Raw genomic sequence first — 27823 nt, 5'->3', positions numbered from 1 at the left:
CTTTTTCGCATTATATTCATTGTGTATTGAATTTTGACGATATGACCTGACTTGAGATGTACATATGTACGAGTATATGTATATCTTTTGTAGATATGGCGTAACTTGAGATATACATATGTATATGTATATCTTTTGTAATATTAATATATATATTATATATAATTTTAAATATATTTTTTAACACAATGCAACCATCTCGCGAAAAAATATTGATTAAATACAAGAAGATTTATTTGTAAATAAATATTAAAATAAACGTTATTTAAAATTACTTCTTATTTTTGCTTATGTAAAATTTCTGAACTTTATTATTTATCGTTAGCTGCAGAGAATGCGCCGGAGAGTTTGAAAAAGTAACATTAGTAGTTGTAAATGAAAGTGCCGGCGACTGTTTTGTCGTCTTCGTGCAGAAGCAAGAATGCATAATTGATCCATACATTCATTCACGTTTCGACGTGTCTCTCCCGTTTGCCACTTCTTGCGATTCTTCAAAGAATTTGAATTTCCAATCAAGTTTTCGCGTCTCAACGACAAACATTCGTGCTTAGCGTGTCTTGCATGTAAATCGAATTTCTTTGGGTGACAAATATATAAATAATAGAAGAATATATCATATATGACAATCTATCAGAGTAGTAACATATTTAATATTCTTATATTTCTCTATGACAAATTAAAGTCATGCGATTCAGTGCAACGTTGATGAGATATCTTCTATCTCGCTACTTCCAGGCTCGATGGCGCTAAATAAAATTCAATGAACAACAATTGGTTCTCGATTATAGAAATACCAGAGAATGAATAAGTCGCACTTAATCTCGCTTCCACGGTCGGTAAAGTAGCAATATACATATAGAGGTTCAAAGTTATTTAACCGTGAGTGAAAGTCACGAGTCTCCAGAGTCTTGCGGAGCTCAATGTTTCATGGTGCTCCTTGCAAGACGTACGACCGCGTGTACTTCGAAGCGAAACGCTACCTGCTGTCTCGTTTGCTTGCGGAGAATCGGGACTGGTCTTCGTGCCCGTAAGTGCTTCTTCACAATCTTCACGCATGGCTTCTCAAAAGAAGAAGCGATTTTGTAGAACGATGGCCATTAGCCTCAAAAGTCATCTCAAGACTCTCAGCGATAACGATGCTTACGTAAGAGCAAATGCATGATCGTTATGTCGACATCATTTATTGACAAGCATTGATAAACGTGTTTTATTCCGAGTGTTTTATTGTCGATTTGGTATTTAAAAATGTGCTTGAACAAATATGCATTAACGTAATTTCCTGGGATTCTCTCCGTCTTACTTTCTCTTTTTCTCTCTTTTTCTCATGAAAATGGAGGTAAAAAGTATTAATTAAATTTCTCATACTACACATTTTTTTACTGCTATATTAAATAGAAATTCCTGGAAGTCCCTCTCTACCTGCAATATTAATATCACAATGATCACTTTCACGTAATATATTGCGGTTTATAAAGCTTAATCTTTCAGAGATAATTCATGTATTGGAAAACACTTTAAAAACTTTGGAAATTTTAAAAACTTTTGACGCAATGGATAACTGCGATTGTACGTTCGAGTAGAGTTTATAATTCCTTTTTTTTTAAATTTATGCATTTACTCGCTCTACGAAATGACCTTCGCTCTGCGGATGGCTAAGTGCGTGGCGCAAGAGAAGGCGTAGAATTAAATCGCACTCTTAGCTCACACACACATCAATATCAAGAGGAAAATGAGTTTTGCTTTATATCCTTCGAAGTTCTGGTTCGAAGAAACAGGTAGCAAGAAGCCTTATTTCAACGTACATTGAGCAAGAGATTCCACAATTTCTCGCGGTAATTTTATTGCTTCTCTAACGTTATAATTGTATATAATAATTGCGACTGGGAAACTTGCTCGAAGAATATCGCTTTAAATTTAGTTCGATATTTTTAGTTCAAAGAATGGGATATGAATTTGAAAAATAATGAATTAAATGAAGATTTTAAAGGGGATAATTATGTGTGTTTAGTCTCTCTTTTCGAGACAAGGCGAATAGGGGACGCAAGGGTGAATAACAAGCCGCAACTGCGCAATGATGCGAATTGCGCGTTTTGTAACGAGGGTGCCGGCTCGGGATGACGAGTACGCAGTCGCGCGGGATTCCCCGGGAATCGGGTCTTTCCGGGTCTGCGACACGGTTTTCCCTTGACTCGGTTCACTTTGGCGTCCGAGGTAGTCGACGACGCGACGGCGACGTTCACGGACTAACTTGTTCGCTCTCGCAACAGGTGACGGAATCTCGACTGGTTGGGTTTAAAAAGCGACAAGAGATCTTCAACGAGAAGTCCGGGTAGCGGCTACGATCTTTTTTCGCGTGCAAACGCCCTCGTGGAATCTCTAAGGGAGTAGGGTGGTAAGAGAGCGTCAGGGGATTTCAGAAGGAGTCGCGAAATGAGTGTCGAGGACGCCATCAATTACTCTCCCAGCGAGGAGGAGGACTATTACGCTCTGTTATCTTGCGACGAGTCTTCCACGGTGAGACCTAGCACGTTGAAAGGAATTTTTATTACGTCTTATGAAATCTGTGTCTCTGTTATGGACTAATCGCTATAGTGCAGCACACTTTGAATTTTATGCCATGTTGACCGATGCATATTCATAAATAAAAAAAAAATCTTGAAAAATTAAGAGTTACTTATAATATATATAAAGGCGAAATTAAATTTCTAAAAAATTAAAGCTCTTTTTTTCTTTCTGTTGGTCTTGTTGAACCTGTTAGATTAAATGAATTATAAATTAAATCAGCGTATTTTCTAAAGCGGCTTGTTGAGAAATGTTTGCTTTCGAATTATTCAGGCTACGTCGCGTGGGTTTTGGATAATTAAGTCAAGTTAATTATTTTCTGTTTTCATCCTTACGTTTAACAGGAAATTTCCTTTAAGTTAATTAGTGTCCGTCAATGTTAATGCATTCAGGCTATTGCTATTTGAACTATTATTTTAGGTGAATTATGTCTGCCTTTCGGAGAATCGTAGATAATTTTCATTTCTTAATTCATTATGAAATGAACGCAGTTATTATTTCTGACTCAAATTATTCGTAATGTAGGCGTCACCTAATGAAGTTTTCGTGTTTGAAATATTTGTGTTAAGAAACGAGTTCATTATGGAAATTGTATTAATTAAGTTAGAAAGATATCATCTTTTACAGTTAATGTGAAATAAAATATAAAGTAAAAGAGGATGTAAAGCTTATATGTTTAGAAAAATGCTATTCAATTACTTATTTAATTATTATTTATTCAATTATTTATCTAATTATTATCTTAATTAATTCAAACGATTACAAAATCAATTAATATTAATTTTAATTTGAACTAATTAATTAAAATTTGATTCTTGAATTCTGCGTTGTGCAACAATTTCTCAAAGAATGCTTATTTATTAATATAAATTTAATTTCGAATTATAATTGTTATATTTTATTTATCTATTATATTACAAATTCCATTATAATTTAATTCATGAAAGTTTCATTATGAAAGTATAAAATTCATAGACACACAATAATCTGAAAATTTTGTTTATTATAACGCATTTGTACTGAGGCATTTAACGATACGTATACAAAATTAATTTTCTACATCTGTACTGAAATGATTAAATTAAATGTCGAGCTGCTTCTGTAATAATTAGATCCCAGAAGGAAATTGCAATTTAAACTCGTCATTAATTGAATTCTCGATCAACACAATTATGTGTAGTTGCATCTGCTCCTAGTTTACGGCATGTTGCAGTTGTGCACAACAATATTCGTGCTGAAATCAAATCAATCTTGTGTCATATTGAGTGTGAAATTATCTTGATAGATTTAAACGCTTTCGTTATTTTATACGCCGTTTTATCCAACAAAAAAATTTTGCTGATGCACAAGAAAATCATATTTGTTACAATATTAGGTAATGTAATTCGATCGTATTTAAAACAGACTGTAAATTTTAATATTTTACTTACAATATTTATTTGATTGTGCATTTTATAGCAATAGTAGTAGATATTGAAAGATTTAATAGAGATATACGATGAAAAGGTTGTTTGCTTTTCAACTCTCCAGTTTACATTTTATTATCTTGGTCGTGAATTTTCGATAAGAATTTCATTCTCAATCGATATATCACGTAAGCGTGTTCATGACATTTTGTTTTCATCAACGAGACACTACGAACGTGACACTACTGCAGACGATTGAGAGATATCCAATCTATGTGTTTACAAATCAATTCAATATCTCATGATATATTTTAACGAAAATGTTTAAAGTAAAAATGTCGATATTTTCTTCTATAAGAGCTTTATATTTGTAATTAAAGTTCAAAGTTTATTCTGTAAAATCTCGTTATAAGATCAAATAATTATATACTCTTTAATAAATTTGATACGTTCTGTATTATTTTCATTTAACGTGTATTAAATGAAAAAAAAAAAAAGAAAAACAGAGAACAACAGGAAAATATATAATCTCGAAATAAAAATACATTAATGTTCATTCTTGCAATTGGATAAATGTAGACAGTTTTTATTCGATTTAAAAAATTAGGTCGAGCAGATTACAGCGGAATACAAAGTATTAGCTCTTCAGTATCATCCGGACAAGAACGATGGTGACAAGGAGGCCGAAAAGAAATTTCAACAACTAAAGGTACGCCTTTTACACAGGAAAAAGTTAATTAATTTTAATCGGTTTGTACAATCGATTTCTTTAAGCGCGTAAGCAGAGAGAGAACTTTGATATTTTCCATTTTATATCGTAGTATGCAAAAGAAGTTCTATGCGATCCTGAAAAGAGAAGCAATTATGACAAATGGCGGAATAGTGGTATCAAAATCAGTTACAAACAATGGGTCGGCATGAAGGAACATGTGCAGCAGGTGAGGCGCAATAATTAATGCACCTATTATTTATTTTGGACGGTAAATTAGTGTAGTTTATCACAATATAATTTGTTTGTTTTTTATATATGTTGGAAAAAAATAATTTTTTTTTATCAATCAGTCTCTCGCTCAATGGCGCGAGCTTGTGAAACGTGTCAATTCTTTTTTGCAAATTTATAATTTTAAACAGCTGTTACAAAATTCTTATTCAAGATGTAGAAAAGTAATAAATTACAGATATTAAATAGCTATTTAAAAGGTATGTTAAAAAGAGAATTTTTAGATATATTTCAATAATTTTTATATCGAAAGTATAGTAATTTATCTCTGACTGTTTCGTATATCAAAGAAGTGATTTTATATGAATTTCCAGTCTTTTTCAAAGCTTTCTTCTTCAAATTGTAGATTGTTCCATCAATATTTCGACTAATTTCTCTCATCGAAAATGAAGGAGCAATCTGTAACAGCAATAAAGGACCAAAGGCCTTTAATTTCACGTTCTATACTATGTTTTGTGAAGTTAACCGGATTTTCTTCTGTTTGTAGACTATGCATTGGAGCACACCGAAGACAAAGGACAGAATGCTGCCGGATGCGACCGAAGAGGCAGGTGGTTCACCAGCTCACCTCAAAGGTCACCCTACAAATGCGCACAGGAGGGCTTCAGAGGGTGGTGCCATGAATCTCTACTATCGTTCGGGCCATGGCGTCCCGTTCTATCAGGAGTCCAACGAGGTTGTCAGTAAGTTTCGCAATTACGAGATTTAAAAGGTCTCCAACGTAATTCTCAGAACCGATTCCATTATACCGGATGCCCTTATGTGTGACAACAGGAACATGTTGCATTAGACAAATATCTACCTGTATATGAGTGTACGAGGCGTTGGTCGGATCGCGTTGGCGTGTGCATACATCTATATTCCTTATAAAATGGCGAGTTGAGATAGACGCATCTCTCTTCATCGCTCGTCATCGAGCAATTTGTCACGTTTCTTTCTACCCCGTTTACATGCGATCTTTCAATCAAGAGACTTTTATTGTTGTTGCGTCACTCCTATTAAACTGCGAACGTGATGGTCTATCATCGATGTAACGTCGACAAAATGAACGAAGATATTTTTTTCGAGAAGATCGTGGAAGCAATAAATCTTTTTATTGTACAATTTTCTATTTTTTCAATTTGGGTCAGACGTTTCGCGGATTGTTTTTTCATCGTTCAAGGATGCATGCCAACTCGATGCAACAACCACCTTGGTACACGTGTATGTACGTGCTCGCGATTGTGCGTACGTATGTGTCGCCTTCAGATTTATATTTTGTTATACTATACTAAGCACGATGAGAGGAAAGGATCGAGGAATGCGGGTGGAGGACGTTTGGTATCATTTAAATTCCCTTTCTGAAGTTTCCCGATTAAACGTCCGATTAAATATTATAAATCGAACTTCTCTCGATCGCGCATTCTATGTGTGTCTCTTGATCTTACGAGATGTTTAGCGATAAGAGTTAAATGATGTAGTGTCAAGGGCAGTATATAGTTTTATCTGTGATCCCGCGAATGAATTTTCCGCTAGTGGTTAACTGGTCGTTTCAATCGTAAACACATTGGAAGGAAATACTTAGGCGTCTGTTAAAGAAAAAAAACACTATTTGTGAATCGATCATTAACAATAACAGAATTTCATTGTTACGATTATCAACGTAATTTAAATATTAATTAATATATAATTGGTTTCCATCAAATAGCCATCTTTCGATGTAACTTATGCGCGTCTTTATTGGCTAAAAATACCGACTTTAAATGTCACATATCCAAAATGCGGTTACAAGAATGGGACGATGGAATTGCAAAATGATTGAAATCCCGGACCACAAACATTGCAAACGTCGAATTTATTAGATATGATGTTTTAATGGAAAGATGTAACTAAATATATAACTCTATCAAAATAGGTAAGATAAAAATATATAATATATAAAAGTAGAATAGTTTATATTAAACTGTTATATCTAAACTGTTATCTAAAGTGAAATGTCTATATATTAGTATATATTTTGTAAGTGTTGCTATCGATTCTGTGAAACTATCTTAGGTATTGACGTTTCCAACGTTTCTCTCCGAATATTTATTAATATCGCTACGGTATTAATTCAGGGATTTACCTAATTCCACGAAACATTAGATTAACGTTTCGTAGAATAAGCATAAGTATTTCTTTCCATAATGGAACAGATCGACGATGGCGCACTTGTACCTGTGTCCAATGTCAAACGCAAGATACATCATTTTCCTCTAATTAATTGCGACGGCTTTTTTCCATTCCGTTAAATGACCATACAGGCGTGCGAATTAGCAGCGTTTTATCTCTTTAAAATTGAGAGTTAAAACTGGTGAGGTTTTGCCGATTTATTTTTCGACATTATAATGATACAAAAGCAAAAGAAAATTATTTTGTGCGTTCACAGTGTCGAAATGTGAACTTGCTTGAAATTATTTCGGTTTGAACTTCTGAGAAAAACGATAACATTCTCGGTGGATCTTCACGAAAATTACACATAGTATTTTTACATTCCGACGCATTTGCGTCTTCTCTACGTTCGATGTAGCAGTCGAGTTCGTTGGTGAATTGCGTTTGACATATAATTGAGAATGCCTATTTATAATGGATAATGAATATAATAACTTAATACAGTTAATCCTGGATGTGTCGATGTGTATAATCTTAGAATAATACGATAAACGTTTTCTCAAGGGAGCTCATTTAAATTAATAACAGAGTTAATAATGCCTTTCAGTTTCGCTTTAGGTATTTCCTAGTCGAGCGCGTTGTATTTAGATATCCATGCATTATAAATCCGAGCTACTATATTTAACAGTTCGACACTATTAAATTTTTGACATGCGTAAAAGATGAATACAGTAAAACAAATAAGTAATCGATGAAAATACAATTTAATGAGAATGTTCAGATATAATGTGTTCGATCTGGAAATATTTGAATGAATGGAACTGCAAGACGTTAATGACGTTAATGTACATCTTGCCTGACTCGATCAATTTTCCACTTCAAAAAAAAATAATGTGAGTTTTCACATCCTTCGTAAAAGTCCAAAACATATCACAGGTCCATTTCATCTTTCCAAAATCGTTGAATAAATCTTACATCTACACAAGCTCAGTAGAAATGGCTAACAAACGACTAGTAAATGTCAGTGTAGGAAGGCAAAATCAATATCAGCAACGAATCCAATGACATTTTTCTACTTTAATTTTAGGCTACCAAGTTAATTCTTGTTTTTTAGGTATAAATTCTTCCGATGGAAAGTATATACCTATACATCGCTTCGGTGATATAATTACTTTTTTCTGTAAGTTCTTCTTAGATAAACACACACAGTGATGTCTGAATTATGAAATCAAATTATCGAAAAAACATTATTCGTATCTTTCTCAAGGATTTAAATTTTCCTAATTTGATTCTAAATGTTAGATCCGTGAAAGGATTCATTGCTGACTGTAACTAATTTTTAATGTTACAAATACGCAGAGCCAGAATAAGGAAATAGGTCAAGTTACTTGTTTACCTTGTCGAGTATCGAATTTCTATTCTAATTAAACGTTTCCGAAAAGGATATTTTTAGAATCGAGAAATAGAAAGTGGAGTACAACAATGAAAAAATGAATAAGGAAAAAAACTAAGAAACTATGGAGAAGAATAATAGTAAATATGTGAAATTGTAACTTACATAGATATTTTTCGAAATATCGTGGACTCGAAAACCTTCCGCTTTCTTTTGCTATCGCTTCCATTCTCTTTTTATTTTTCTTAGATTCTTTGTTGAGAGACCTAAGAAAATATCTTGCTGCTCGACTTGTTTCCCTATCAGCTCTGTGCAAGCCTGACGTTAGTGCGCGGTCAATCGAATTAGTCGAACATATATAAGCGTCTGCTAGCGCTTCATATAGGATTTGCCACGCGATCGATCCTTCTCTACACATCTCTTACGAGACGACGGATGCACAGTTAAATTTAATGACATATCTGCGACAAGTGAATCGCGTTTGATTACGCTACAAACCGACACTTTGTTGAATCTATCGAATTTATCCGAATTTATCTATCTTAAATAATGAAAGGGTGTTACCAATTTCTCGAATTTTTACAAATTTGACTGTTCCGAAAATGAAACTTTATAAAAAAACTGTGTATTACAGTTTTGATCCAATTTTTTAAATACTTGTATGCTGTTTATATAAAATATATAAATTGAAATATTCTATCGGTAATTTGCCATAATGGCTGATGTTGTAACAGAAACTTAAAATGGATTTTTAATATCTCTAATCTTTCATAATTTTTGGACGATATTTGTCAGGAGATTCTTTCGTGAAGTTGAGATTGAAGCTTTATTCGGATAAAAGGATAAAAATTGGACAAAAATTGGACGATCAAGTCACAAAAAGTTTTAATCTCGTCGCGAAAGCGACGACCAAGTTTAGATTAAGTAAAACGGCATCGAGCAACGGTATCAGGCGTTCATAAAATTCCTCCAGTTTAGTTCAATTTCTTTAGCGAAGAACATAGCAATTAAATTGAGAAGATATAAAGATAAATAAGGAATGTAGAATGAAAAAAATGTAGAAGTCAAATATTTTACTTCTGACAATTTTTTTTATGTTAGAAAAAAATAGAAAATATATTATTATTTGTTGGAAAATATTAGCGCAATTTTGCGCATACGTGTGCATGGAAAATAATAAATAAAAACTTGATTTGGTTATTATTCTCTTAAGTTAAGCGAACAAGATTAATTGTGAACATGTTAGAACTAAATTAAAATAACATTGATCAAAATGAACAAAGAAATCGTTTTAATTTTAGCATTCTTTTAACAATATTATTTTGTGAGAAAAGTTGGACAAGAAGATTGCAGAAGTTTTCATGCACTCTTAAAAAGTTTTTCATTTTCTAATAAAGATGAGAATGAGGTCGACCATCTATAGCCGATCTATAATGCTCGCTGCTGTTGAAAGTCTATTGGACCACCCTGTATCTATATCTATATTTTTCTAGCCGGGCCCGTGGATTTTGGCTCGTGAAACGTTGTTTATATGACATATACTATATCATACATACCTATTTGTCGTTTACGATTGACCTGTCGCAAGCGCCTGAGGGAAAGGTCGAAGTCTGTTCAAACGCCTATCAGTACGATGCTCACGATCGAAGAATCCGATATATTCCTTTTACGTTACTACACGCGCATCTACGATATCGTCATTGGATAAGATGGGAACTTGCGCGTTCCCTTAAAAGCAAAATAAGTGGAAAAACTTATTTTTCTTCAGGATTCTATGATCAATTGAAGATCTGAAGTGATTTATCTAAATCATTTTCCAATTTTCAGCACAGATAATTAATTACAATTGTGTAAAATTTTATCTAAATATATAACAGAATTTTATATTAATTTAAAAAAACCGAACTCTTCCGTTCTATTATATAAAATAGATTTAGTAAATACTGAAAAAATAGTGAAAGAAACATCTATATTCTAAATTCTTATATTATGTGTTATATAATAGTTTATTATAATTTTTTAAAGAATTTAAAAAAGATTTTCGAATTAGCATGATTTAAAATTGAAAATTTTCAGTTAAATTAAACAAAAATTGAACGCTGCTTTTTAAGCTTTTGATATTTTTCTAACAAAGTTTTAGATAAAAATTCAAAGCATATTATATATTAAGTTGTTGAAAAATTTGTTTGCTTTCATATTTGTAAATAGCAGATTGTTAGTACCGTTTATTAGTAGCTATTTTGAAACTGATTATGCAACGTTAATTATGTTATCTAACATTTGCGTAAAGAAATCAATAACTGTTTTCTACTTCAATGTCTACGACTATAATGATCGTAGACGCCAAATGCTTTGAACAATTAATTATAAAAGCATGAGATACAAATTGTAGTTGTATATTAATAATAATGGCGAAAACTTTCTTTTTATGTGTCGACGAATTGATGAAAGCAAACTGATAAAATACAAAGATATTTAATTGCGATTATACATAAATGTTCAAGAATGTTACTGATTAAAAATTAACGATGAAAGATTAGCACTTGTAATGTAATTTTATTTACATGTCAGTTGACTAATTATTTAATAATTACAGCACAGGTATAAAAGTTAAAGTACAAATTGTTAAATGACAAGTCCGAGTTTGTTAAAAATGATTATTTAAAGAAATATGATTATTACTATTAAAATATACACGAAATAGCTTAGTCAATCAGGTATCTTGAGCAACTTACTAATTGGTAAACAGGATTTTCGATCATTCTCACCAGTCAAGTTTTTTGCGTGCATGGCAGTATGGATGAAATTATAGATTGTGTGTAAATGTCTATATGCAGTTAAATGCGTAACCAAATACATATGTTGTATATTCGTCTCGCGCTGGTCGATGCGGCGATGTATTACTCGTACCAATAAAAAATTCAATAAATATGTTTAATTATGAAATATTCTTCGTACTTTAATAATTTTTAACGTTTTATAATAATGTTTCGCGATAACAGATAACATTCTGCTAATTATGGCATGTCAAAAATTAATATTTACAACAAATAATTATTAAACAGTTATTTAGGTAAATTACTTTTAAAGTTAATACGTATATAGTATGTATTTCGATTCCTTTTTGTAGAAAATAAAATATATGTATAGAGATTGACTATATATATATATATATTTGTACTTTTTCATAATTATTTCATAATTTGTATTTTTTGTAGTTGAAATATTTTGAAACAAATTTTATTATTTGTATTTTTATTATTTTTAATTACATTTTTTATGGTGTTCTTACAGTCTAAATATGAAATATATTTTTCTATGTAACACAGGTTTGTAGTCCTGTTCGAATTTGAAGTAATTTATTGATTTCATTTGTCTAATTTCCCTAACGTGATTCGTTAGGGAAATTAGCCGTTTGCAGATTAATCGGATAATGTTACTATGTTACAGCAGTATGTTGTTAATTGTCAAACTGCAGATAACAAAGTGATTATTACTTTATCTCCAATTATTCCGCTGTATGTTTCCTAGTAGAAGGTAATGTCTCTCAATATGTACATTTATTTCTGACTCATCAAAGCAAAATTAATATTTAGAAATACAGTTAATTGATTTTTATGCGTAACTAACAAAATCTTCTTTAACTACATATGTAGCTGATTTAAAGGTTATTTAACGGAAGATATCTGTAACATAGATAAAATTTAGGTAAAATGTTAGGTAATATGAAATGGCGTTTTACAGAAATTTAGATTTTCTTTTTGCCTTTTTTCTTGTTTGTTTAAACTAGAAATTTTGTATGTAAATAAAAACATTTTGCAAAAACCTAGAAATAAACTTGTTTCGTTAACTTGATCGTTATTGATTTGAATAATTCGCGTTTTTCTTTCAGTTTGCTCCCGCTTTTTTGTTTCTATCGACTGTGTTCAATTTTGCGTATACTGTTTTCATAAGTTGTACGAGACAAACTTTGTATTTTCCATATAAAATACGCGAGGCCCAGCTCGTCGCGTCGGATGATTGGGAACTGGAGCGAAACATTTGCTTCTCGCTTCGAAGGCTTCTCCGTAATTTCAATCGTTTATCTGACAGCTGCTTTTAGTTTGATTTTTGTTTATACATATATCATGTAAACTATATCTAAAAAGCGTGATGATTAACTTAGTTAAAATTGACACACGTTTAAAATATCACATGTAAGATATCTAAACTAAGTTTTCCTCTTTTGATCTCCTTTTCTCTAATCTTTAGGAGCAGGAAGTTTAAACAATGTCTGTAAAAATTTAACTAAATAATTGATAAACGTGAACTGAATAAATAGAGATAAAATTTTTTTCGCATTGTACTTGAAACTTTTGAATAAAAAACTATTCGTCTAGTGCGAGTGAATGCGTGCGAACTATTAATCATTTGGTATATATTCGATATGTTTGTCTCTCTTTTATATGTGAATAAAGTTTGAACATTCAAAAACGTCCAGAGATATCTTTTACCAGCCGTCCATCAGGACTCATCAGGATCGTATTCGCTGTATACCAGTTTCTGTATAAATCTATTCTTTCATTCGCGTCGAGGGACGCATATAAATACCACTCCACCCGTCCACGTAACTGCATAGAACGCACATCCCTCCACTGAACTGCAAACAGCCCTTTGAATGCCATTATCCTACCTACGTTGTTACTACTTAACGTCTGCAAGTATGGCTGCGTTAGATAACGAGAGCCTGGCCGTTGTTCCCAATCGGTTTTGCCCGACAACGGCTGTCTGTCGGGATGCTGTGAGTCTGTGTGTCAATTTAAACTTTGACCTACCAGCACCATTCCGCGCCGTTTACCATAGACCCACCTACGCCTCTCTTTGTAATCTTCGTCTACTATCGCCAAATTATTTTGCTCGAATAGAATTTAATGTGTCTCTTTTGTACAACTTTCGGATGTAATTATCTCAGCGCAGAAGAGAAAGAAGAGATATGACTGACGGAATAAATGATTATTTTTTGAAATATTTTTTAAAGAGATTTTTTAAAAATAATAAATAGATAGGATAAATAGATTATATTTTATTATTCAAATAAATTGTATTTGAGCTGGATGTACTATTTATTTAATAAATAATAAATTGTTTATACTCGTTTGATTAAGTAATACCGCTATAGTTTTTTTCCTCGTTTCGAGAACAGCTGCCTCTACGAGATACCGCGATGAGCTTTGCTACGTTAATCTGTATCGACACAGCGGAAGAGAAATACGCAACTAGGAAGGAGGGCAAATCGATATCGTCGCTCTCCCGTGAGTCTCTGTACACATGGAGAGGAGAGTAAGCTTTATATATATATATATATATATATATACTTGTGGTACACTCTGTGAGAAGTTGCGTTTCCGAGTTTTATGATACACGTTAACATCTCAACAATGTTGCAGAAAAAATATCTTCTTTTTAATTATCATTATCTTCATTATTATATATCTTCATTATTATTATCGTTATTATTCTCACTAGCTTCTTTTTTCTTCCTCTTTCTTTGAAATACATATTCTTTAAAAAAATACAATGTTTTTTTATTACTCGTCTTATTGCGCTTTTCTTTTATTTGAAAAATTTTGAAGATGTATTTGTAAAAGTTTGAGATTCTAAGGCGAGATGTATTAGCTTGTGTGAAGCGTCACCTACGTTGGTTTCTGTTCTTTATAACCTCGTAGCACTGTTGATAAAATCAAACAAGAATTGAGAGATTCAATAAGATATTACCGACAATTTTATGAAAATTTTTATGATTGCTTAAAATTTATTATTTGTAGATAGTTGAAAATTTTATATCGATAGTTGATAAAATCTTTAATAAATTATCTCTGAAACTTTATTAATATTTATAACATCTGATCGTCGATGAGCAACGACTCTTCTCGTACTGTGACGTCCTCTTGATAAACTGTGAGACGAGTGAGAAGCTATAAGCCAACCGCGCGAGCATGAATGATAACAACTAAAAAATATAAAAAATTGCGTAAAAGTGTATAATATATTGTTAAAAAATGTGTATGAATGGTTATGAAATATCAAAATTAATCATACAATTATTTAAACATTGAATTATTGGTAACATAGCGATTTCCAATTATCATCAAGCTCATTCAATATTTCGATAAGCATTTCAGGTCTTTGAAGGATCGATATAAGTATCGACGGGTGATATAAAGATCTCTAGTTTTACCAGAGTTGTGCAACTTTGAAAAATTTTGCAATAAACATAGCATGCGAAAATAAACATTTTCAAGTGTGTTAAACAAAATTTCAAATTAATTTTTACAAATTTAAAAATTTACTGAAATTTGTATTTTATCCAAACTAGAGAATAACATTTGAAATTCAATAGTTTTATTAGCTTCAATTACAAAATACAATCTTAAAGATATCCGAAATGTATATATATTTTTAAGAGTTTTTGCATAGCTTGAGTTTTAAATAAAAGATAAAAAAGTGTATAAGATAATATGCTCGAAATAATTACCCGCTTATCAGTAACTGTAATATAAATGAAATATATATATAAAACATTTTTATAGTATATATAGATATATAGTATAACACATATCAAAATTATCAAATAGATGTATTTCTAATAATAATTTTAAAATAAGGCAAACTTTTATCTTGCTTATATTAAGTCTTTGCTTATATTATAATTATACTATAATTATAATATAAGCAAGATAAAAGTTTGTTTTATTTAAAAATTATTATTAGAAATACATCTATTTTATAATTTTGATGTGTTTCGATAATTTTGAATTCAACGTTAAGAAATTTTAATGATATATCATTTACAAGATTTTTCTTTTTAAGCCTTTACGTCAAGAGTTTTATCTTGTCCACGCAACCTTGCTTGAAGAGGTCATAAACCGTAAAGTCCTAAGAAATTGACTAATCACAGTTGAATATGAGAAAAATAATCGACTATGATTGGTCAATTTCTTACAGCTTATGGCCTTCTAAAGCAAGATTGTGGACAAGGTAATAGTCTTTTTACTGATCTATTACTCTTTTATATCTTTGTATAAAGAAAATTTAAACCTATTTCGAACACTGTACCAATTGAAAAACATTTTAATTTTAAACAAAACAAGTGTCGATAAAGTAACGTGAAAAAATAAACAAAAAGAAGAAGCCTACAGACGGTCCAAATATTTTGTGGATATTTATAAATATCTTTCGATATATGAAACAAATAGCTTTCTATAAACATCATCGTTTGGACACAAATAACAGTTTTGATCACAAAGAGAAAACAAGAATATTTCCAATATGTTACAAATGTATCGTGACATATTATATATATATATATATAATCGTGACTCACTGAATTGAACAAAAGTTGGAAAACTTGTAATTGGAAGAATTGGAAGAATGCATCATCGGATTCTGCAACCGCACCCGAGTTTCTTTAGTTGAGGACGTTTCCAACAGGTGGATCACTAAGCTACAACGCGACCCTGCGTCCCGAGAGGCTTCAGTTCAGTAGCGTTCTATACCGCGACGTGCGAATGTTTGGGTCGGGTAGATTCGCGTCGCCCTGTATTCCTGTATACCGTCGGTGTGACAGTCGCGAGTGCACCGAGGACGAGAACCGGAAGCGCACCCGCAGTCGCCTCGCGTCGCTTCGCGAGGGCCTTCGGAATTTTCATCTTCTTTTTTTCTTTTCGCGCGAATGGCAAGGAGGTGCGAGCGGTTTATACGCGGGTAAGTACTATTGTCTGGTCGTTCCCATTATTAGAATCGAACTGTGCTCCGGATCGATACTGATTCTCTGTCGTCTCTTGGCGACGGATACCTCGCGCAACGGATGCTGCGGCGAGAGATTTTCTACGTACGGAAGGAGGTCGTGGAAAAATTTTACATCCCCGTTGCAATCGAGACGCGTCGACTTGTATTCTCAGCAGATTAAATTTCGGAGACTCTTTTGATAAGAGTACAAATTTAGATGAAGCGGAGGAATAAAATGGAACTTGTTATTTATCACTTGTAGATTATTCCTGTCGAAAAAATAGTGTTACATAATATTGTGCTTTTGTACATTTCTTGATTCAAAGAGATTATAAGAGATTATAAGTAGAAATAAACTAATATTGATCTTCTTGAAGTTAGCATGATTTGTAATTTAAATCTGAACTTATTATTGGCCATCATAAAAATCTCCTCTTTTAAAATTAATTTCTTATTTTTTAAATAGTAATTATATATATATATATGTACATATAAAATAAAAAATATTTTAAGATATTTTATATCTTAAAAATATAATTTGTAATATTAGAATTGCATTGTAAGACAAAAAGTTAAAAAAAGGATACGAAAAACACATTGAACTCCTTTTTTTTATTTTGCATTGTTTGATATCCTTAAGTTGTTCAACAAATTATTTATTTTATTATTATTTATATTTTTGACAAGATGAAAGACACAAAGCACAGAATATATGATACCTGATACATTAAATTTGTGTATATAGGTGTTGCGAATAAGCGGACAGGGATTATTTATTTGGAAAGTCCAGAGATGTAATATCCTCTTCCTGTCTGTGGCGGCCCGTAAATTCACGTGTGAAACCAGTAATTTAGCCATCCGGTTCCGCGTCGCGTTATGCGCGAAGTTGAATTTCGAGTTTTGCGGAGCAAAACGTAAAGATAATATGTGGGAGAGAAAATATCACGTGTAGCCATTTAAAAAGTAGGTCTTCGCCACATGATAGTATGCTATGCTGTACCGCCTTGAGCAATGCACTGCCCCGAGAATTTCAATGAGGATTCAGCGTTTTTTTCGCTTCTTCAATACCTTACGCAATATGCTGTTTTTCCCGTGACATCCGGTCCCGCGGCCATTGTGGTGCGACGCGTGCAAAATTATGCTAATACACGCGGGCTATCGGTTATTGGTAATTGCGAAATCGCCTGCGATTGGTGGGTTTCGGTATAAAGAAGTTTATTACTAACCGATAAGAGCATTTGCTTGCAGGCTCATCGATTTGAGTTAGCATACAACTGCTATGATTTCATTTAATTATTAAAAGAAGTTGTATATATTCAAAATATTATTTTCTCCTTTTTTAGTTCTTAATTTTTTAACACAAATAAAATCATTTTAAGATTGATTATACGATTTTGACTTGAGGAGGTTGTAAGGCAAATGTAATATGTTAAGAATTATTTGAAAAACAGATTATTTTAAATTGCATTTAAAAGTAATACAAAAAATTAGAGATAGTTGATCATCTGGATAATAAATTATTTCAATAAACAGTAATATCTTTTTAAATTTGTACTCTAATAGAAATATGTGAAAATGTATTATAAAATAATGATAAAAATCTCAATTTTTTTATATAAGTACTATATGAATTTAAAAATATTTATGTAAAGTTACATTGAGATGCAGACATTAATTGTTCAGTAAATAAACAAAATATTTATTTGTGTTATATTAAAATTAATTCGTTAATCTCAATGAAATTTTGCAAAAGTTATTTTTAATATTTCAAATATTTATATTAAAAAATTTAGATTTTTTTTTAAATTTTTGTTTATAACAATAAAACTAATATCAAATAAAATAAATAATCTATAAAAATGTGTTGTTCAATAAAAACAGAATGTTATAAATACAACTTTCACATATATTTATAACATGCAGTTTGTTTAAAGTGTAAATATTAATATATGTGTTTTATGCCTTTACAATCTCCTTAATTTAGATTTATTCACCAGACAAATAGAATTTCAAGAGCACGATTCAAAACAAATATAAGTATCTTGGATAAGCGAATAAATTAAAATTAATTGAGAAAGTGTTGAAATTGATGAAATGTTTTTCATTAATTGATCGAAAAGAGATAAAAAAAGATAAAAGAGGAGAAAAGAAAAAAAAACAAGGATAAGCTCTCATTGCTATACGGTTTCATGTAATTTGGAAATTTTACGCATCTCTGGTCGCACATGCAACTTAACGTTTACCGTAAATTTCTCACGTGTCACTGGAGTATTCTACTTTCTAAATGATAGGAAAGAAGCGGAAACCTGCGAACGGAAAGCATCGAATACCCGCGTACGGACTGCTCGAAGAATCCAAGCAATAATCACGTTAGTATGATTCGAGTAATAGCTAATTATAAAATCCTTCCGCGTCTTTTATCAAAGTTTTTACGATATCTCTAAAAGTGCGGTATAAAATTGTGATTTTTTTTTTGTGCGTAGCCGTAACGAAGCGTATAGACCGTGGAAAAATGGATACGCAGCGAAACCTGTTACAGTAATAAGGCAAGGTCCTTGCACTCGATATGTAATGTTCTGTTTACGATTTTTCTGAATATTTCGTCGGCGAAATCATTAAATGTAACACCATTCGTAAGTTTCCCCGCGTTTTCTAATTACACAGAAAAAAAGTAATCGAGTTTTGAATAATTAAACATTATCTTTTTACGAAGTATTACGACGAAACGGCCGATAACGAAATTTTCATATAATGACTTTCAATATCGTCTGTTCAATATATTCGTGCGATAATTTTGTGAGCATTGTATTTATGCCGCATGTATTAGTATACAAAATTGTTGATACATTTATGTAAAATATTCCTGTCACGACATCGTACATGTGACATTTTGCCATTGTTTAGCGGTGCATATAGAAAGTCTTTCATAAAAATACACAAATGTTTATGTAATGGAATATTTTCTAAATATTTGAATATATTCGAGATTTTAATATGGAAATATCAAACGGTTAGAAGTCAAATAAAAGTTCTTCACTGGAAAATAATCTGAGTGGATTCTTATGCGCGTTCGATTTCTCCGATGTCTATCTTGTGAACTATATCGAAGTTCTTTGCATCGAGCATGAATAGCGTATGTGGTTCATCGAACTTTAAATGTAATCTGATGAAGTACACGCGTCCGTGGCTCCCAATGCTTCGGCATCAATGTGCGACGACATGAATTTTATACGCGTGCGACACGAGAACCGCGTGAACATATGAATTAATAGCATACATTTTGCGAATATTTCTTACATTTTTCATATTTAGAAACTGCATTCTTTGTTAATTAAATTTTAAATAATGAGAGTTGAATTATTATTCTCAATTGAATAAATTCTCAATAATAAAAGGTAAAAAGAGCTAAGAACTAACGCTAGTTCTTAACTCTTAAATAATAAGAACTAGCGTTGGTTTTCAGCTCTTTTTACTTTTTATTATTAAATTTTAAATATTTGCATACATTTAAAATAAATAAAATTAGAAATATTTCACAATATAAACGATAACTTACAAAGCAAAATGAATTCTTTAAGATAAATGAATGAATATTTACGCTGATTTGTTATCTTTTTATCTTCTCGTGAGGAAATTCCGGTTTTTTTATTTAGCTAAGAAATAAGAGAGAAAGTGCGATGTTTGACGCATGAAAAATGAAATTTAGCAAACTAACAAAACCAGTTATAAGAAATCTTGCAGGGAAGTTCTTGGCAGTAATTTAACATCTTCGATGACATTTTAATTATATCAAGTGAATGTTGAATTGTGAGAATACTATTTGATCGATGGTATCTGCAAAAGAACTTGGAAATTCGCTTTTTATGAAACGAAGCGTTGCCTGGCGTGTGACATATAAAGTGGTCCATTATTGATGGTGCTAACAGGAAACTGATGATTTTACGTGAGAAAATAAGTAGAAAATGTGAAATAAAATCTTTCTACGTATAGATTTTTACAGAATTTTTCTATAAATTGTATAAAAACAAGGGAAAATTAATTAAAGAATAAGTAAACCTTTATTTAAATATATAAAACATGAATTTCTTAATGCAAAATCTTTTCATTACTATGATCAGCAATAAATTGCCTTATTGTTATATATATAATTATTGTTATATATATAATAACAAAATTAAAGAAAACACGACGAAAACAACGAGATCTTTGTTGTCTAATTTCGCGAACTATGCAACGTTCTGTATGTATGAAACTCGTGACACCTACGCGATCGGACATTCGGTTTATGAATATTTTAAGCTGCGCGAAGATGAGCGTCTCGCTTGAAAATTTATGCAGTGAAACAAAGGTGAGATGAAGTTCGGTCTAAAACACGGTATCATTATACCTGTATAGATTTCTCTCTTAACGCGAAAGCACTCGCTCTACTCAAGGTGAAAGTTGACTTATTATGTAGGGAGCGTACACAAAGTATCTCGATTGAGAGATACTTATTTACCGTATATCCTCGTCGAAAATTTGTGTTCTATCAAGTATGTCATTAATCATGTTTTCAGGAGAAACTAGAACGAATGTTTAATAAGAAATGATTTGATGTGAAAATCAAGATTCGAAGAAACATAATATTGCGATAAGAACTTATGTTAACGTTGATTCAAAGCATTATTGGAATGCAATATATTCTTTGAATTTCTATCTTGATACGCGATATGGAATGTCTACCGGAGCATCAAGCTGGAAACAAATAGATTAACGAATAACGAATATGAAACTAATACAATCTTGGCAAGTTTAGTTACATTCCGCTGACTCTTAGTAATTTGATATACGAGTATATCTCAATAATATATCTGCTAGAAGCATAATAAGAAATATCTCTGGAATTGCGATAAATTATCGGCATGACACTTTTTCTTTTAGTGTTATGCTGCCTTATATTGTATTTAAAGTGTATTGAAATTAGTAATTGTTAAAATTTTGTTTTCAAATTAAATATATTGGTAGAACCCGAGTAATATTAACGGGATCTGTAGAAATATTTATCTTTTTTTTGTACTTTAGACGGGAAACATCGTGCTCGATTTGCGAAGTTAGTACATCATATTTTCAATTTAGATTTTTTAGTACAAAAATTAACGAATTCTTTTTTATTTTTACAAGAAACTATAAAATTATAAAAAAAGGAACTGTCATTATTTTTTTTTATATTTATAAAATATCATCTAACCTCATAGATTCCACTTTTGGGTATTCTTGAAGTTAGCACGACATTCTATTAATAAAGATGATATTTTATAAATATAAAAAAAATAATGAAAGTTCGTTTTTTATAATTTTATAGTTTCTTGTAAAAATAAAAAAGAGTTCCTTATTTTGTATACTAAAAAAACAATGACAGTTCCAATAATTAGTATTTTTTATATAATAAAAATATATTGAAAATATTGCAATATTGAAAAAATAGCAGCCGGAATGCTGTTTAAAAATAGTAATAAAGCAGGCATCTTTTAATTCTTGAGAACAAGATATATTTATGATGTTGCCTATTCAATATAAAATTATTCTCGAATTATATTATTTATGTAAGTTTTATATATGTTATTTTTTATTCTTTACGAAGGTAATGAAAATTTGGCAAGATAAAGTAGCGACTTTTAAATTAAAATAATAGTGTTTACATTGTAAACTAATTTGCTTTACGACGCTATATTATTGGAATATTTTTAAAATTTAATTAAAGTAATTTTAAATGTTAAAACGTAGAATCTTTCATTAGTCTGTTATTACTCACTTAATTGTTATTTTAATACCGCATAGATAAATCTGCATATAAGAAATAATTAATGTCCGTATAATATCATCGAAGAAATATAAGTCAGTTCGTAGAAGTCATTGCACTCATTTGTCTTTAATAGGCGACGTAATTGCTGTTATTTTGTGCGTAATGGTCACTACAAATTAATATCTTGGAGGCAACCATTATCGTACGCGTGACGCACAATAAAAATATAATAGCTGATGAATAAGTTTAAAAAAAAATTCGAAAAAAAAATGATGAGATTATTTGTTTGTTAATTTGAAATATATCTCCGTTATATTTGCAATAAGTGATCATCGTAGCGAGGCGAAATCTGATTATGAGTTGGATTGCAATTATATATGCAATGTATAGAAGCTGCAAAGCTGTTTTATTATAAAGCAGAACTAAGTTTTTATTTCCACATGTATCCGTCTAGAAAATTATGTGACATATGCGACATTTGTAGTCGCAGAAAATGTCGCAAGTTCATCTCTTTCACATGCGCGAATTTCACATCAGAAAATTATATAATTTTTTTTTAATTAACGTGGACTTAATTCAATGTCGCTATAAAATAAATTGCGAATGAGCGTTGAAACGGTAAGACAGTCGCAAAGAATACGTAATCTACGGGAACAGAAAATTACGAAACACGCACGCTTCTTCTTTTTCGCTGTCGGATGCGATAATCTCATTTGCGGAAAGGCAGCCATCTCTATTGTGTACATCACGATGCGTCCGGTGAAAGAGATAAGGCAGGTGTTTTGAACCGGCGGATCATTTTTTTTTTCTTATCAATGTACGGCCCTGAATTCCCGGATGCCGTTATTCGAGCAGGCCGTTCTACTTGCTCTCGTGTCGAGCGAAACTTTGTCAGCCTTTCTAAAGCATCACTTGAGAGTCCCGGGTCTGGTGAAATATTCTCGAAGCATCCGCAAATCATCTTGGCAGTATACGATAAAGTTTGCCTCTAAAGGCAACGGGCTACAAAATATCTTCGTCTCTCAATCTTCCTTAAAAGCGTTGACTCTGGAATAAACGTGCGTTATAAATTATATTCAATGTAAAAATTCGAACTCAGTTTTCTAAATTTGACAATACATTCAATTTATTATTATCAATTATTATTATAAATTTTTTTAACTTTTTAATTGCCAGTTGATTTGAAAATATATTGAAGAATTAATTTCTTAAACTGCTACAACCTGCCGCGCGTCGCAATATATGGATTATTTCCGACTTTCAGTTACTTTTGCGCGCTAAGACCCTTTAATCTCTCTAACTCTTTAATTATAATTATGAAAAAAAAACTGAAAAAACAAATAACAAAAATAATAACTTCTAAAATTAATTTTTGAAATAAAAACGAAACTTAATAACGTCAACTTTGTCTACTCGGTGCACAACAAGAGAAATCTTAAGCCGTGGAAAATAGCATGCGGATGCCATTTTCAATTCTTCTAAAATGTCACGGATCTTTTGTATCCGCGATGCAGGAGTGGCAGTAGGAGAATAGAAAAGAGTCAGGCGACTGTTGTAATCACGAAAACTCGCGACGCGGCACGTACCGGCTGCATAATGGATAAAAAGCGGGATGAGAACACACAATGGAGAGGCGCGTGCACACGAGTGTGCACGGTGGTATCCAATTAATTTGCTTTGTTCCGGAAAGAAAAAAAAGAGAGAGAGAGAGAGAGAAGGTTAATTGCATCTCGTGCCGACGCTTTGCAGTAATTAAGCAATTACAGTTATCAATCCGAATCCCAAAGTTTCTTTCTAAACGAACGCGGGTCCAGCGAGCCAATGGCGGACTTGTTTTGAACTTCCTCAGGATGTTCATTCACTTTTCATCGGGGGGGGGGGGGGGGCAAAAAAGTGATTACGATTTACGATTGTGTTTTGTTCCGTCAACCGGTTTTACATTCACATTGCGATTTTCGAAAACCGGTTGTGTGAAAGAACCGGTCTTACGTGAAGTTCTCCTGTCATGGATTGTTGACGATAACGGAATCGCACCAACGACGAACTCGAGGATAAAGTACATGCAATTACCATACATTGCACTTAATGAAGACTGTCTTTGCAATCATGATCTTTTTATTAATAACATCAACGTGTTTGCGCTTATAAAGCAGTCTGCTGAGACGTATCTGTTAGTTATTGACGACGATTACAATGTTGCGATTACGATATACGCGGTGTTCCCATTTTTTTGAAGCAACGGGGTTTGTGATGGGAATTTCTGCAATGCGCGTGCATTCCTTTACCAGAGTAATTAAATACGTGCATAACTTTTAATATACGCGTGGTATGTGCAATATGCGCAATGCGCCTTAATTAGTGGAAATATCCGAATGTATCATTCGAGCGCGAACTGTCATTAGTTAAATAAGCGGAACTAATCGCTTCTTTCATTGCGTTGCAGATATTTATTTTACTTCCTCATCATGCATACCTAGCCCCGTTACGAGTTTTTCCTTGACTTTTTGCTACACTCCATATTGATGCATCTTTTTTCTTTTCCTTCCTTTATAAGAAGAGAAACCGCGATTGTTTTATCGGCACAATAACAAACGTATAACATTGTGTGATTTAGCTCAAATCAGTTTCTTGTATTAATTAATTAAAATATAATAATTAATTTTTGCTTATGATTAATGTTAAAATGTTTTTCTTAACATGTTTTAATTTAAGTTAAAGAAAGAAGGTTATATATTGGGTCGAAAGAAAAGTTCTGCGGTATTTCGTTTGCTCAAAATTATATACAGAATATATTTGTTGTGAAATTTTCGACTATCTGATGTGAAAGCTTAAAGTTTATTTTTTTAAATGTTTCTATTTTTTGTTATATGCGGATTAAATAAAAGAGTATTCTGATTTTGATTTACTTATAACTCCGTTAAAAATCATCATACATAATAAAACAGATTCTTACAGCTGAAACTTTGCTCTATCGAATGATATCATGATAATTTGTTAAATGTAAAATATATACAAATTTGAGTAAAAAATGTGATATTACTATCTTTATAACCATTGCGTAATGGTTAAAAGAAAAGTAATGTCATATTTTTAGTTCAAATTTATATACATTCTATTTTTTTAAATTGGCAATTATATCAGTTGATAGAGCAACGTTTTAGCTTTAAGAATCGTTTTTTTTTATCACAGTACGATAATTTTTAATTGGAATTATGAGCAATCGAAGTCAGAATGCTCTTTTTTATTTAATTTTTTTTTATTCGCGAATAACGTGAGAACAAAAAATCATAGAAACATTTTTAAAAAACGATTTTGTAAGAAAAACTTCAAACTTTTATGTTATAGATAGTTGATGTTCACAAACTTTTTTTGGGCACGCTACGTATATACCAGAAGCAAAGAAAATTTTTCATTTTTTTCAACTCGTAGTTTTTTTTACGTGTAAAAATTATATTAGGTGTTGGAATTAATTCGTAGCGTTTTTTAATGAAAGAATGTTATTTATTTCACATGAGCATTAAAAAATACATTAATGAAAGTACTTCCCATCACTTGTAAAACGCTACGAATTAATTCCAACACCTAATAAAATTCACATAAATTCGAAAAATATAGTAACCATTCGAAAATAGAGATTTCAGGCTTTAAAACCCTTTTTTAAATTTAAATTTTGATCATTTTTAACGAAGTTAAAACGAAGTTATAGTTTATTAAAACTATATTAATAAATGAAAATGTATTTACAATTTTGAGCTAAAAAATACCGCAGAACTTTTTTCCGACCCAATATATCTATAAATATATAAAATTTTTCCATCGCTTTATTTTATAAACTATTAATGTCTGAATCATAATATCAAACTTTTGATCGACATCAATTATTCGTATTTCGATAACGCTTTCACAATTCTATTTTGCACGCACTCTACTAATCTTCTTCCAATCGCATTTACACATATTTTTATGTTACGACACACTTTCACAGAGTTATGACACTAACTTAAAAAAAAAAAATTATTACTTCCTACATTTAAGTAGGAAAGTTATAATCCGTTTATGGTTCAATATCATTGAACCCAATGGATTAATAAACGAGATCGTTTAAGATGGAGTACTCGGGCTGAGTGAAGGCTCACGTGCACGTGTACTCACGCACGTGTACTCACGCACGTGTATTCGCGTTAGTACGCTCGATGAAAAGCGCCCACGATCGTCGTAAGAATTTTTTACGAGCGAGTACACGAGAGCTGTCTCGTTTATGAGTTAGAAGTACGGGAAGTCGTGCACCATGCACATCGGCCGAGGTACCCGTTGACCGTGGAACCCGTCGTACCGGTTTCCGTCAGATTCCGCGCCGGTTCGACGGCACCGGGAAGACGCGGTGTGGTGAATCCTACTGAACAGGGCGATCCCTACCTTCAAGGCAGCCCTGAAACATCCGACCACGATTTCACATTGATGCACCGTCATTTGTTTAACCAGGTCGCGTACGTATAAATTTAGATAATTTTACTCTTGGACCTGAACATTTTCTATTGACATGAAATTTGGAAAGCTGGAAATCGTCGAGCGCGCATTCATTCCCTTTCAGTTATATAACGCGAAATTAAAAAGAAAAGAGAAAGAAGCTCTGAAAGAGGTTTTTGATTGACTTGAAATTCCTTTCTTTCAAATAAAATTTGATTAGATGTAATATTATTGGATATTAGGTTGGGTGGTATTGGATATCTTAGATTTTTTCAAGATTTCATTTTCTTGAACGGCAAAAATTAAGTGATATACATGATATGAAACATTATTCTTATAGCAAAACATCCTATAATATTTTTATAAAAATGGAGATAGTCAAGAGTTTTATATTTTTAAATTATATTTTCTTATTTTTGTAAATTGGAAGATGATATCGAACAGAAATATACAAAAACAATTTTTTTTTAATATAGACTCCACTATTTTGATTGTGCATGATTTCAATGGTATTTCTTGCCCTGCTTTCATAGCTTTTACTCTATCTTATGTATTGTACATTTCGAAACGGAATATCGTTCCTTTTTTCGTCATTTCGTTATTTCTTACTTCCCTATCTCCTAATTTTCTATCATACTTTCTTTTTTCCATTTACCTGTCTCTCTACATTCACTTACAACAAAAACCAGTCAGAAGCCAAGTTGACTACTTAGACTTCGATATCGCCTGCCACCTCATTGTCCGATATCCGAATGACCCGAATGCGCAACGAGAAAACAATCGAGGAAACGAATAGTTTTAAAACAAGAAAGATTTTAAATCCATAATTTCAAGTATAACAGATGCTGTTTTTATTTTGATGAATTGAAAAAACGAAATTCTATATTTAATGATGTGACTGATTGATTAAATTAATTCCATTACATAAACAACAATTACAAAATGTACAATAATTTGTAAAAAATATTCTCTTTGATCTCAATATGGGGAGAATTCCGGTTTTCATGTGCACAAATGCAGGGCTTAACAGATACTGTCTAAAATTTCAAACAATTTTTATCCGATACTAACCTTTGTTCGATACCATCCAATCTTACTTTATTTATTTTCTACTAGACTACTTTATATATTTCTTTATATATTTCCAACATCATTTTTTATATAAATTTTTTTATTTTATGTAATAATTAATTTATTATAGTAGATACATATCATAGAAATTGTGAAGAAAAGTTTTCAAATTAATCGATAAATTTCATCGCTAGCATTTTAGAATATTAAAATATATTAAGATCCGAAATATTAAATAATATAAA

The 27823-nt window shown here is 31.6% G+C and overlaps 3 protein-coding genes and 1 long non-coding RNA gene across 7 annotated transcripts in view; 2 read left to right on the top strand and 2 right to left on the bottom strand.

Moving 5' to 3' along the window:
• The window catches only part of stumps (DBB domain-containing protein stumps), a 37173-nt gene extending 28335 nt beyond the window's left edge, over window positions 1-8838 (bottom strand). For both annotated transcript variants that reach the window (XM_087416240.1, XM_011057991.2), the window contains exon 1: window positions 8657-8838. In XM_087416240.1, the coding sequence (XP_087272366.1) occupies window positions 8657-8720 (64 nt within the window). In that variant the 5' untranslated portion in view covers window positions 8721-8838. The remainder of the gene's footprint in view (window positions 1-8656) is intronic.
• On the top strand, window positions 852-11437 carry jdp (DnaJ domain-containing protein). 2 transcript variants are annotated; one of them, XM_011057993.2, is made up of 5 exons: window positions 852-1027; window positions 2268-2514; window positions 4576-4677; window positions 4790-4906; window positions 5456-11437. In XM_011057993.2, exons 2-5 carry the CDS (start codon window positions 2431-2433, stop codon window positions 5675-5677), a joined length of 525 nt encoding a protein of 174 aa, XP_011056295.1. In that variant the 5' UTR covers window positions 852-1027; window positions 2268-2430; the 3' UTR covers window positions 5678-11437. The 2 variants fall into 2 exon arrangements, with proteins under 2 accessions (XP_011056295.1, XP_011056294.1); XM_011057992.2 differs by lacking the exon at window positions 852-1027 and having other exon boundaries at window positions 1090-2514.
• Window positions 11438-13997: 2560 nt separating this feature from the next.
• On the bottom strand, window positions 13998-15945 carry LOC147910540 (uncharacterized). Its single transcript, XR_015548472.1, has 2 exons — window positions 15855-15945; window positions 13998-14480 (listed from the first exon to the last, which is right to left on the bottom strand). It is a non-coding gene; the product is annotated as an uncharacterized LOC147910540 (long non-coding RNA).
• Window positions 15946-16051: 106 nt separating this feature from the next.
• The window catches only part of LOC105147162 (guanine nucleotide exchange factor for Rab-3A), a 32055-nt gene continuing 20283 nt past the window's right edge, over window positions 16052-27823 (top strand). The window contains exon 1 of one of the 2 annotated variants that reach the window (XM_011057999.2): window positions 16052-16234. The gene's annotated coding sequence lies outside the window, so the exon portion shown is untranslated. The remainder of the gene's footprint in view (window positions 16235-27823) is intronic. The other variant, XM_011057995.2, reaches the window with a different exon arrangement.

The sequence above is a fragment of the Acromyrmex echinatior genome, chromosome 2 (assembly GCF_024713525.1).
Source record: "Acromyrmex echinatior isolate Ae372 chromosome 2, ASM2471352v2, whole genome shotgun sequence".
NCBI classification, from domain to species: domain Eukaryota; kingdom Metazoa; phylum Arthropoda; class Insecta; order Hymenoptera; family Formicidae; genus Acromyrmex; species Acromyrmex echinatior.
This window is presented reverse-complemented; position numbering and strand designations above follow the sequence as displayed.